Source organism: Rutidosis leptorrhynchoides, unplaced genomic scaffold (assembly GCF_046630445.1).
Source record: "Rutidosis leptorrhynchoides isolate AG116_Rl617_1_P2 unplaced genomic scaffold, CSIRO_AGI_Rlap_v1 contig262, whole genome shotgun sequence".
Lineage (NCBI taxonomy): Eukaryota > Viridiplantae > Streptophyta > Magnoliopsida > Asterales > Asteraceae > Rutidosis > Rutidosis leptorrhynchoides.
The window spans coordinates 47,741-60,729 of NW_027266509.1; the positions used below are offsets into that span (position 1 = coordinate 47,741).

The following is a 12,989-nucleotide window of genomic DNA, read 5'->3' on the forward strand; positions in this document are numbered from 1 at the left end:
TTTTGCAGGAAGAAGGTGAAGAAACTTTCCGGGTGATTCTATAGATTGGTTTAAAGTCACTCACCTAGGTGTCATCAAGTTTTCATTGATCATAGATACGTTTTCCTTTGTGATCCATTAAAGTATCGTGTGTGTAAAAGGTCATATTTTTAGTTATCTTTAACCATGGAAAACTTTTCTCATGAGTTTAAACATGGACACTTATTTATAATCCAGAGCTTGTATGTGTAGCTCTTCTGATTAATTTGAAGACATCCACATGGAACTATCTTTCTCTTTCATTGGCTTGAGTAGGGGACCATTGCTGCCTCAAAAGAATTTTCCTCACCAAAACGCAAGTAATTCTTAAAGGATAGGCATGTGTCACGGCCCGACAGTTTCCTCTAGTGGAGAACGACCCGTGCGGCGCTTGGTGAGCAGAATTCGCCAAGCCAACCTTGCTTGTTGTTCCAACGAACAATATGGTAAATAGTTTATCTGTACAATATTGTACCAAGCTTAGCTTTGCTCGGGCATCCAGTCCATCGAGTGAGATAACAGATCTCTTTAGGCTCAGTAAAGCCCTGGCCTCATCAAAAAGCGGTGTTAGCTCATGACCAGTTTGTGCACGAGAGCCTAATCCCGCTAATAGAATTCTTTTATCCTAGAATTCCTAGCATCAACTGTCCTGATGCCACTCCACAGATCAGTTGTGTTTGTTCCCTCCGCATCCTCACTCTATGGAACGGGAGAATTCACGGACTGTGATATTCTTCCCACTCAATTTCGCAATACTCTCGTTGCAATCTATTTTGTCACTTCCTTGCATACCTTAACCATTGTGCGCCACCTTTGGATTTCACATCAAATGGTCACGCTCGCCCAAGCCTCTTTTGATCTCAGCTATTTATATTTTCTTTGGCAAATGTGGCATTTTTCGCCAACCTCATTTTTTGGTAACATCATTTTTGCTTACGCATCTTAACCCCAGCCAATCAAATTTTTGCTTAATAAGAATCTTAACCCCAGCCAACCAAATGGAAGTTCTTTCCTTATTGAAAACATGGCAGTAGACCTCTTCTTCGAATTCATTGCGTTATTCCTATTCAACGAGGATTCGGTTCTTCTCTACTCCAATTCTCTGATTCACTCACTTAGTGGAGGGATTCCTGCTTTGATACCACAGGCCGACAATTCCCTTGGCCGCAGAACGACCCGTGTGGCGCTTGGCAAGTAGAATTCGTCACTGTTTTCAGCGAATAATACGGTGTGTTTCTCTATACGCAGCTTCAGTCGGGCATCTAGTCCATCGAGTGAGCTAGCAGATTTCTTTAGGCCTAACAACTGATTTTGGTCTACCTTGGTCTTATTAGAGCGGCATCAGCTCCCGAACAGTTTATGCACAGGAAGCCAATCTATTCAAAAGCTACTAAGTGATATAATCTTTCTATCCTGGAACTCCCAGCACCAACTCTCCCGATACCACTCCCACAGACTAGTTGTGTTCATCCCCTCTGTATCCTCTCTCTTCACTCGATAACCCAAGCACCATGTCACCGAGTACGGGAGGATTCACGGACTGTGACACATGCCTATAACCCAAGCACCGTGTCACCGAGTACGGGAGGATTCACAGACCGTGACACATGCCTATTGTCTAGACCGCACAAAACAAAGTTTGACGGGTGAAATGAGGGATTTAGGCAATCTTCTCCAACAATCAATGCGTTTGCAATCAAGAAGAACATGCCATGAATTTCGATGGGATTCTGTAATCTAGTGCATGGAATATTATGTCCTCTTGACATCTGCTGGGTGTGAAAATAGCGCCCTTAGGGCTGTGCTTACTTTTTCGGCAGGAACTGGCTCAGCTGTGACCTTGATCCACAGATCCCACCAAGTCTCGGGTGCAGCGTTTACCTTTGATTCTTTGTAAGTAGCAAACTCGTTTACGTAATGCCCATCTTCTCAACGACAGTCTTAAGCAGTTTTCCCTGAGAAGGGGATAGCTCTCACCTACCAAAATGATAGCATCTTTGTAGCTTGGAGTAAAGATAAGAGGATACTAATTGCTATACAGTCCGTGGAATTTCAGAACTTTGTTTTGAGCTTGAACATCAGCGATGGAGATGAAACTCCCAGGGAAGGAGGACCTTGTGGTGATGATCTCAAGCAATCTTGATGGTTCTAGCTGGGTGACTGCCTCTGTAAGATGGCCGGGATGGTTCCCAGAAGTCCTCTGCAACTTCCTCTTATCATCAAGGACGGGCTCAAATGGCTCCTTGTTAATGCAAAGGGCGGATAGATCTATTTGTTCTCCTTCACCTAGTCAATATTGTGCATACTTTGCCAGCAGGTACTGTTCAACATATTGTATCTCTGTTAGGGTGATTGGTCTTGACCATCTACGGCCTAGACCACAGAGGGTTGATACGGCTTCTGCTACGATGTGAGGGGGTACTGTAATTTTGTGCTTTCTGTTGAAGCACTGGCTGATCTAATAATACTATATCATGGACACTTACCTTAGAAATAAAAACGATTGCAAACCTTTATGATCAATACTTCTGAGTGTGCAATCATCTGTGAATGCATTATGTATAAATTGGGACAGGGACTTCTTCAGTCAATTTTCATTATCATATTTGTCGATAAATATTATGGGCATTACTATTAGTGTAAGATCTGTATAGAGGAAAAAAAAAGAATCAAAGAGATTTTAAGTTTGAGAACTCGCTTTCAATCCAGCATTTGAAATGATCTTTGCATTGCTGTCCCTATCCACGGTCCCTTCTCTACTCAAAGCTTATAAAACTTTAGTCTTTCTTTGCAATGGATGTACAAGATTCATGAGAGTGAGAACCAAAAGGCTAGGAAATTATAGTGAATTATATTTAGGTAAGCCTTGCACAGTACACGGAATCATGAGTTGGTTAGAGATGGGTGTGGGGGAAATAAGAGCGTTCAGACAAGTCAATGGATGGAAATGTGTCCGAGATATAAGGAGATTTTTCTGCACTTGATTAGACAGAAACAGATATTGACTCTAATACAGGATAAAACTTTAAGAAGTTGTTTAAGATATAGCGAAAGGACTAACGATGTGAGGGAGGAAGGTGCGAAGAGAGGACCTGGGCAAACTTATTGTGGAATTTTTGGTTGCAGATGTGTATCTGAATTCAGGTATTGCAGATATGTAATCCAAGTAATAGGATTTGACCAAAATTTTTTTGGATCACCTGAAATGTTGTGCTCTAGCTTTTGGAATCAGACAACCAAATATCCTTCCTAATAATACCTATATGAAAACAAAAATGTCTTTCAACTCTTCCAGCTGGAAGTTGAGTGACATAATCCTGAAATATAAGTGTTGATCTAGCTAGATTAGAGTATTTTCAATTGCAAGTGTAGGCAGTTCTCTGAATATTAAATCTGAGCAGAAAGTGACATTAGAAGTTGCTGGGTAACAGGTGCAAATGGACCAGTTCATTACAGTTGATTCATGAGATATTGAGTGACATAATCCTAAAATGTATGTGTTGATCTAGCTAGATAGACTATTTTCAATTGCAAGTGGAGGCAGTTCTCTGAATTTTAAATCTGAGCAGAAAGTGACATTAGAAGTTGCTGGGTAGCAGGTGCAAGTGGACCTGTTCATTACAGTTGATTCATGAGATATATTATTTTGTGCATTGATGTTATAAAGGATTGTGACCTGTCTGGAAGAAATCATTTTCAGAATCTTAGGTTAGGGTAAGAATTAACAATAATAAAATTGGTGTATACTGGGATTGGTATAGAGTACAGATCTTGAAAAAAAGGTTATTGTTTGTTCTAGTCAAGAAATCTTTTTTATGCAAGAACTGGAATGTAACGAGCATGTACTTGGTTGCGTGACCAAAGACAAATTTAAATATTAGGATATCTCGAGGGGATTTTTGGCCAATTCAGGGATCTTCCATGCTTACGCAAGAAACTACCACTGTAAAGATATTAGTCCCTCTGTTTGAGCCACTCTCATTTGAATATGTTGTTGTGGGAAAATTACCTGTTGGCCCAATTTTTGAAGATGTCTCAGTCAGCTCCATATAATTTGTCTGACTCTCAATCAACAGTGCACATCTTTATTCTTTGTTTCATTTGACCCAAAGATCTCAATTTCAATGTCTGACATGACGAAATCTAAAGCAGTGGGATTATGTAAGTAAATTTATATGATAGGTAAGGTTAAAAAAGTTAGCATACGTATTTCCCCTAAGGGATGAAATGTAGAATGCACATGTTAATTTTAAGTAACTCCAAAATTAGATGAAGAGAAATCTAATTCAATTTGTAACTGTTTAAGTATCCTACTTTGCTTGTCTATGGGGCTTTAATGTGCCTTATATTTATGAAATCTCTTCCATCTATCATCTTAAGCTTTTGAATTGAACTTACTAACAGGGTCACAAATCAGCTTCCGCACAAAATCTATTTCACTTGTGAGGCTCCTCATTTGTCAATTTCCCATGTGTTAGTGTTGCTTTGGTTTGCACGTAAAAAGGTTGTTAAAGTATCCTACATTACTTATATATAGGGTTTCAATGTGCCTTATATGCATGTAGTCTCCCCTCATTTATTAATTTAAATTTTTTAAGTTGCACTTTCTAACAGAAACTTCTATCAGAGGGGAAATACGTATCTTGCTAGTTTTACCATTAGCGAAGGTCATATAGATGTATGTGATGTCCTGAGCTTTAAAATCTATCAAGTCAAAGTCCAAAAGTGGGATTTTGGGGAGTTGAAACAAGAAATGCAACTATAGGGAGTTGATTGATATAAATTGAATACAGGGGGTGACTGAAACAACCCTGGAGTATAGGAGCAAGATGTACTCCCCTTATTGTTGCAGTAGGCATATTCTTATACATATCAATGCCCATAAATTTTGTGAAGGAGTTTAGATCTATTTGCTTGCGTCTTTTAAATCGCTATGATAAGTCATAACATGTTCCATTATGTTTTTTGGAGGTCTATCCATTGTCAAATTTAAAGATTTGGCATCCACTTATAATGAGCTTTGACCCATATAGTGAGGTTGAAGGAAAAATATGTTTTTGGTTTGGTAGGGCTAAGTTTGTTTAGTATGTCTGAGAGGTATTACCATTTACCAAGAGGTTGGGAGTTAATACAGTCTGTAAGCTCTCCCATCGGTGATGTGTTCAGACCCTGAAGACTTTTTCTGGAACTCATTATTATGTGATCTTTTGGTATGAATAAAGTATTAGCCGGGTCGAATTGGAATATGGGATCTCAAATAAAATTCAGACAATCGGCAAGTTTCTTTATTTCTGTACTCCGGAATCAACTTAGACACTAATGTAGCTTGGCCATATTTCCTGCTATTTATTGCAGCAGAGGAAGAGGCAACACATGAGCACATAGAATTTCAATTTTTAATGTCTTTGAGGAGTATTTTTCAGTTTCTTGTGAGGTTAAAAATCACCTTGTTTGTTGGAGCTTGTTTGTGCTTGGGGGATTTTAGTGCCAAATTTTGCCTAATTTCTTGATTTTCTTATTTATTGATTGGCATCAAATGCTAAAAGTTGCTCCTCTAACTATTGGCTTTTGGGTGAAAATTTATTGAAAGTACTAAGATTTCCATTTAAAGTGCGAAGAATGTTATTTAGCATTTTTTTCTCTATAAATTTACTATTTTTTGAGTAGAAGCTAGTAATTAACTGAAACTTGCAAGTTCTAAATTTAATACAAGTCAAAGCTAAAATTCAGAGACCATGCCTAAAGCCTATGCCGTTGCCTGGAGCCTATGTCAACAAACTCTTAAATCCCTGTACATGCTCCAGACATTCCTTCTGAGACATGGATGTTAAGTTTCATTAAGGTCATTCTTATGTGAAGATGCTCTAAGCCTTCCATGAAAAAATATTTCATTGTGCTGAAGGTGGAATGACATAGATATCAATAAATCCCCTCAGGCATCAATTGTTATAGGCCATCTATCCTCAATTTCGAGTTAAGTTCCAGATAGTATATTTCTTCTTGCTTGCATGCTTGCATTATGAACCATTCCTCCTATTGACATTGGCAAAAAAAAATATATATATATATATATATATATATATATATATGTAGAGACTTGCCTTAGCAAGTTACTGGTGGCATGAGTTTCCATAGAGCACGCGATTAGAATCTGATAACAACTTTGACTACAAATCTGTCACCGTGGTCCTTTGTGCTCCATCTAAGATATGATCTGTGCAAAGTTAATTTCTTTGCTATTTTCAATCGTGTAAACTCTGAAAATTTTTCTGATGAGGTTATACATGAAAAATTATCTGAAAACCAGAGCTCACTTCTGTGGCTGTTGCTTAATTTGAAAGGAAGACATTCTATATTTACATGGAATCATCCTTCTCATTCATTGGCAATTGTTGGTGCATCAAAAGATGTTTTCCTCACCAGAAGGCAAGTGATTTTTGAAGGATGGGCATGCCTGTTATCCAGACTGCACAAAATGAAGTCTGGTCGATGAAGTGACAGGTTTAGGCAATCCTCTCCAGCATCTAATGCAGTTGCATCAAGAAGAACGTGCCATGAATTCCGGTGGGCCTCTGAAACCCAGTGCATGGAATATCGAGTCCCATTCACATCTGCTGGGTAGGAAAATAGCCCCTTAGGACTGTGCTTACATTTTCTGCGGAAATACTGGCTTAGCTGTGATCCCTTGATCCGCAGATCCAACCAAGTCTCAGGTGCAGAGATTATCTTTGATTCTTTGTAGGTGGCGAACTCCTTTATGTAATCCCCATCTTCTCCAATGACGGTCATGTAGCAGTTTCCCTTGAAAAAGGGATAGCTCTCACCTACCAACATCATGGCATCTTTGTAGCTTGGAGTGAAAAGAACAAGAAAATCCTCGTCAGGCAGTCCACAGAACTTCAGAACTTTATTTTGAGCTTGAATTTCGGGGATGGAGATGAAACTCCCAGGGAAGGAGGCCTTCTTGGTGAGGATGTCAAGTAATCTTGATGGCTCTAGCTGGGTTCTGTCTAGATCCGGGTGACTGCTTCCATAAGATGGTGCCAAGGGTTCTCTGGAGCCAGTCCGTGGTGATCTCCTTTTATCATCAAGTGTGGGTTCAACTGGCTCCTCATTAATGCAAAGCGTGGAGAGATCTATTTGTTCACCTCCAACAAGTCCAGCATATTGTGGATATTTTGCCAGCACGTATTGTTCAACATATTGCATCTCTGCTGGGGTGATTGGCCCGGACCATCTAAGGTCTAGACCACGGAGTGTTGATATGGCTTCTGCTACTATGTAAGCAGGAATCACACCACGTGCTTTCTGTTAATGCATCAATTGATTAAATCAACATACTATCGAATTGCTGGAACTCATTTTTCCGGGGGGGGCGAAAGAAACGAGAGAGAGAGAGAGGGAGGGAGAGAGAGATTGATGAATATCCTACCTTAATGACCATGCTGCTTGATCTACCATCATCTGTGGAGCCCTTAACTATAGATTGGAACGGGGACTTCTTTGGTCGATCTTCTTTCATTACCTATATATTTTAGCCGAATTTTAGCAATAGCCGCAGCTAGTTTAAGGATCTTAGAAAGCAAGAAATACAGAATCAAAGAATGTTTGAATTGAAGAACTCACCTTCAGACCAGCCATTGAAATTATCTTTGAATTGGTTTCCCTACCCATTGTTGCTTCTTTGTGCGCCACCGTTTAAAGTTTAGACGCTTCCTTTGCAACAGACAAGATTCAGGAGGGAAGGGAGGATCAAAAGGCTAAGAAATTAAAGATAGGATGCTTTGTAGAGATGCCTTGCAAAATGCACAGAAGATGTTGCTAGAGAGTTGGTCTGATATGGGAATTTTGGGACATAGGAGAGTCTTCAGAGATGTCAATGGAAGGGAAGTAAGAAAAAGCACAAGCCAATCTGCACTTTATTTGGTGTAAATTAGATATGGACTGTCGTGCTAGATAAAATTCAAGAAGTTGCTGAGGTTGTGATGAATTGGAGGAAGTGAGGGAGGAAGGTGCATAGAGAAGACTTGGCCAAAGTTCTGACAGCAAATTTGACCAAAGGATTACCGAGTCACCTGAAACGATCTGCTTTAGCTTTGGAAACAAACAAGCATTGATACGTTGGTTAAATCACCCATACTGCCTCTACAGAACCTTCCAGCTGGAGAATAAGGTACCGGTGGACCTTGGTTCTTGAAAAAAGGAAAAATGCGAATGCGGCGTCATCCTTCAATTTTAAATTTTCTGCTGAAAGTGACATCTGCGGATGCTGGTGGACAGGTGCAATTGACCTCTTCATTGGTATTTGATCTACGAGTTTTTCTTTTTCTTCTTGCTGAGCATATTTTATCTATATTGTACGGTTGTTTAAAAATAGGCTTGTGATTGGTCTACAAAGTCATTTCCAGAGATTCTAATTCATGCAGAGATAAAGAAATGATGGATTCGTGACCGTTGGATTTGGTAGACTTTGAGAAGAGGTGTTTTTTTTTTTTTTCCAGATTTAGCGTAGTCCTTGTTGCTAGGACCCTCTTTTTGCATAGGAAATGGTTTGCTTGACCTGTGACCGGTAGAAGAAAAATAGGATTTAAGAATTTCGTGAGGGACGGGTTATTAAATGAAAGGATCTGATCTAGGTACAGAACTAGCACCATATGGACACCAAATTTTTGTAGCTGTTTTCCATCCAAGAAATAGACCAAAAGAAAATGAGAGAGAAGAGGAAGTTGTGTATTTATCCCATCTCAGCTTGATATTGTCTACTTTTCACAGTGCAACGTGACTGCTGTTCTCTTGACTGTTTGAGTGCAGTTCCTTCTTGTATCAGGTTGCACATTTAAACTTGATGCAGAAACTGGATCTCCATTAACTGAGGGTATGACATCCTCATATCTATCTTAACAATTGTCATAATCTTCTGATACGATTATGCCTCGAGTGCAAAGGCTGTCAATTGGGGTGTATGGCCATCTAGCTACTTTCGATGGCTTTGGTGCTCCATTAATCTTCAGGGACGACTCTTTGTTTATGCAGAAAGAGACGTCCTCGCACTGTGCAGACGCGGGTACTTTCTATCAGCGAGCATGTATATTGTACTCAGTCAATATGGAGTTAAGTAATAGCTATTCCTTTTGATTGCAGTACCTACGATGTGTTCCTACAGGAGGAAAGAAAGATGCGGCTTGAAGATGCCTTGCTGCGAAGCGTTCACACAGACAAGCGATTGAAAAACCATATTATATATGTTGGCAAATTGACGTTAGAATAATGTATACAAGGATGCCTTTCGTACAGCTCATTCGACATTTATTATTAGCAGAAACGAATTTCCCATATAATTTCTTGGCTGCTGGAGGGTGACACCAGATTTCCATTTTTTTATCTCTTGTTCGGGGGCTAGTTGCCGCAGGTTAAGGTGGAACAGCTGCCATTGATTTGTTTTAGCAATTTCTAGAGATTGGGGGCAATTTTCAGTCGGAAAATGTCAAGAAGAGTAATTTGCACGCCTTTTAGCATGTGGTCAGTTCATTAAATTTGAGACTGATTTGCTCTATCCTGTTAAATTCCTTCACCGTTAAGTGGTATGACGTGTGTATATAGAGAGACACATTTGTACATGTGGCACGGCTTATTGACAAATGGTCGACCATTACTGTGGAGAAACCTTCTTCACCGTTGGATCTTTTAATGTCCTTATTAGAGAATTCCAACGCTTCTTTTAAAGTAATGCTACGCCACCTTCATACGAAACTCCTCTTGAAAAGGACCTTTCAACTAAATATTGCTCTCTCTCTCTCTCTCATTTGATAATCTTAAACCGATAGTGACATATTTTACATTAAATGCTTCCAATGATCCTTTAGACGTGAGAATGTCGCTTTAGATTTCGGCTAACTCATGACAGTACGGGTAAGCGTGCTAGCCTAACGTCAAGTGAATGTAAGGTCTTCATTATATCGAAGTTTTCCTTTTTCTTTTTATATTTTATTTTTGCAACATCTTCGCATACACAGTTCAATGCTGGTTCTGGACAATACAGAACCGTTCAATATCGCTGGTCGCTATTCCTCGCATGCTCGCCTTTTATCTTTTGCGGCGCCTTAATTTGGTTTGAGTCTGTTTCCTTCGGGCCTTGAGATTTCTTCACCGATTAGTCATAAGCATATCTCGTGATCGATTTGTTTTTCCTTTACCTCTCCCTAAAGGTGTTTGCTTGCCAGAACCGATCCAGGTCATCTTGCAAAGAGGGTAGGAAAAAAAAGCCATCCGATGTTTATTACAATGCCCTCACGCGTTTTCGTACCTCAAATCAGACGCAAAAACAGAGCTAAGGTTAAAAGAAGAAACGAAGTGGGGGCAGGGCGTTGGTTCTTATGTTAATGTCGTCCAAAATCATCCACCCATTTGCCAAAATTTCTCGTTAAGGGCTATGAGCCTTTTGCCTTTTTTCCCCCCATTTCCACATAAATACATAACTACAAACATTTGTGTCACTGGCTTAGCAATTAAATTTTTGTAAAGCTAAGTACATGACGTAGATACGACCCTCAATGTACCAAATATAAATAATTCTATTTTTGGATCATTCGCTCAAGCTTTGAGCCTATCGGGGCGTTCTACATATTTAGAATTCCCCCAGCTAAAAGTGGCTTCTTCCTCACATTGGATTATTCAATATTAATTGAATTCTAATGACTATTTGACCGAATTTATCTCATGAAACTTGGCACCTACTGGTTGGTTCGGAGGTACCGCGTAAGGCAAGGATGCAATACAGTAAAACATTTCTAAAAAATTGGAAACGCTAATAAGATCTTCTGGCTCTAACCCTGCTGATAGTATTTGCCCAAAATAAAAAAGAGGGAGGTGAAATTGGGAAATGAAAATTACAAAATCCACTTTTGACACTTCAAACAGAAAAAAAAAAAAAAAGGAAAATTTAATTCAAATGCGATATTTTGGAAATTTTATTTTGCTAAATAGAACATCATATTAATTTGTATATGCTCCTCACATGACCACCAACCCTTGTACCTTGCTACCGAATCAAACCCCAAGCATCTTAATAATTGAATGATTCTTTTTGGTGTCTTCAAATTACTTTCACCCGAGAATCGGCAAAGATTGTGGCTAGATCTCATTGGGCCGACTCGCACCTGTTATATTGACTTCAAAAGGGCATTTTAACTTCTTATTCGGAACAAGATCCGTCTCCATCACAAGTTGTCCGCCCATCATTTTGAGACTATGGCCTTCCAACCAATTTTCATCCTTCAACCACATACTATGCACAAAACAGCGGCAATCCCAACGACCCACATCAGATTATGGGCAACCACCATCATATGCTACATGATTAAAACGCCAATCACCTGATGTTCGTCCAATGAAAATACAAACGTAGGCAAATCTGATTTGACACGATGCAGTTAGGTGACCAGCTGACAGCTCGTAAAGATCTCTTGAAATTGAAGCGAAAGCCTCTCTCCTTCTCCCTGACGCAATAAGGATACTAAAGATTCATGTCAATAGCAACTCATGGCGTCGAAAAAAGAACCCCCCACTGCAACACCATGGAGATGATGTGAAGGTGGCTGTACATGTGGTGAAAGGAAAGAGAGGAAGATGCCCCCAGAAGTACCTCTGTCCTCCACTCTCGCAACACCCCTCATTCGCTACTCTCCTCCACCCCCTTCCAACGTAGAAGGCAACCACACGTTCAAACACAAATCGCTCCGAGGAACTAGGAAGATGAAACTTAGTGTAAGGAAACTCATACCAGTTTTCGTATTGATCCTTGCATCTCTATCCATCCTTAGATTCGTTCGAATCCTCATCACCACTTCATCTCCTCACCCACTTCCAGCTTCGCCTCCACATGTGCGACAAGCATGCACCTCTCCTTCATCGTGCAGCAAGGTTCTAACGGAAATATCGGGCAACTCAACTTCCACACCGCCTGCCTACACCGCCTCAATAACGGCTAAGGAATTTAAGCTTCTATCAAACCTTGTCAAGCAGAGGAGACCTTGCAACATTCTCATCTTTGGTCTTGAGCCACAATATCTCAGCCTCTCGTCAATAAATGCAGGAGGCACTACAATCATACTGGAGGATGATGCCGACAAGTTCATGAATTATAGAACAGAGAGAGCCGGCAGTACTAAGATATACAAGGTACAGTACAATGTACCAGCAAAAGAGGCGTACGAACTGCTCAAGCATGCAAGGAGAAGTTCGAGCTGTGCACCCGGGGTTGCACTGCTTCAAGTGTCAAAATGTCAGTTGGCTCTAACAGGTTTGCCACAAGAAGTGTACAAAACAAAGTGGGATCTCGTAGTGGTGGATGGACCAAGTGGAGGCAACCCAGAGGCTCCTGGAAGGATGGGAGCAATCTATACAGCAAGCATATTAGCCAGAGCTGGGAACACGACGGATGTAGTGGTTCATGATGTACATCGCACCATTGAGAAGTGGTTTTCCTGGGAATTTTTATGTGAAGAGAATTTGGTTTCTTCAAAAGGGAAGTTCTGGAATTTCAGAATACTGGGTCATACAGACCCTGCAAGATTTTGCCCAACCCAACCATGACAGGTACAATTGTCTCCTCCAATCTCATTGCATAAGGAAAACAGAAGTGACACATTATGAGAATCTCCAGAAGGGAGAACACGGGTAAAGAGACGGCCATAGAAACTGAATGGTTCACGTAGGTGCACGACATGCTATGGCCACTTTTGTTTTGGAAATTGCCCTCGTCCGAAAACAATTGCTATTAAGGTCGAAATGCAAAGAATGATAAAAGCTATCATCAAATACGCATCCCTCTGGTGTAGTTTTATCGACATATGGAGCAGAAGAGGCTTCTTCCCTTACCAGCAAGGTGATAGCGGCTTATACACAAGACCATGTTTTTACCGGCATGAGAAGAGAGACAACCCCAGATCCTTTTGCAAGACAGTTCCTCTTGT

General features: G+C 40.3%; 2 protein-coding genes across 2 annotated transcripts; one reads left to right on the forward strand and one right to left on the reverse strand.

Moving 5' to 3' along the window:
* Nucleotides 1-6,393: 6,393 nt before the first annotated feature.
* LOC139882376 (uncharacterized) lies at nt 6,394-7,692 on the reverse strand. The gene is made up of 3 exons (XM_071866706.1): nt 7,645-7,692; nt 7,451-7,543; nt 6,394-7,326 (listed from the first exon to the last, which is right to left on the reverse strand). The coding sequence occupies exons 1-3, from the start codon at nt 7,690-7,692 to the stop codon at nt 6,394-6,396; spliced, it is 1,074 nt and encodes a 357-aa protein (XP_071722807.1).
* Nucleotides 7,693-11,643: 3,951 nt separating this feature from the next.
* On the forward strand, nt 11,644-12,609 carry LOC139882377 (glucuronoxylan 4-O-methyltransferase 1-like). The gene has a single exon (XM_071866707.1). It carries the CDS (start codon nt 11,644-11,646, stop codon nt 12,607-12,609), a length of 966 nt encoding a protein of 321 aa, XP_071722808.1.
* The last annotated feature ends 380 nt before the right edge of the window (nt 12,610-12,989 follow it).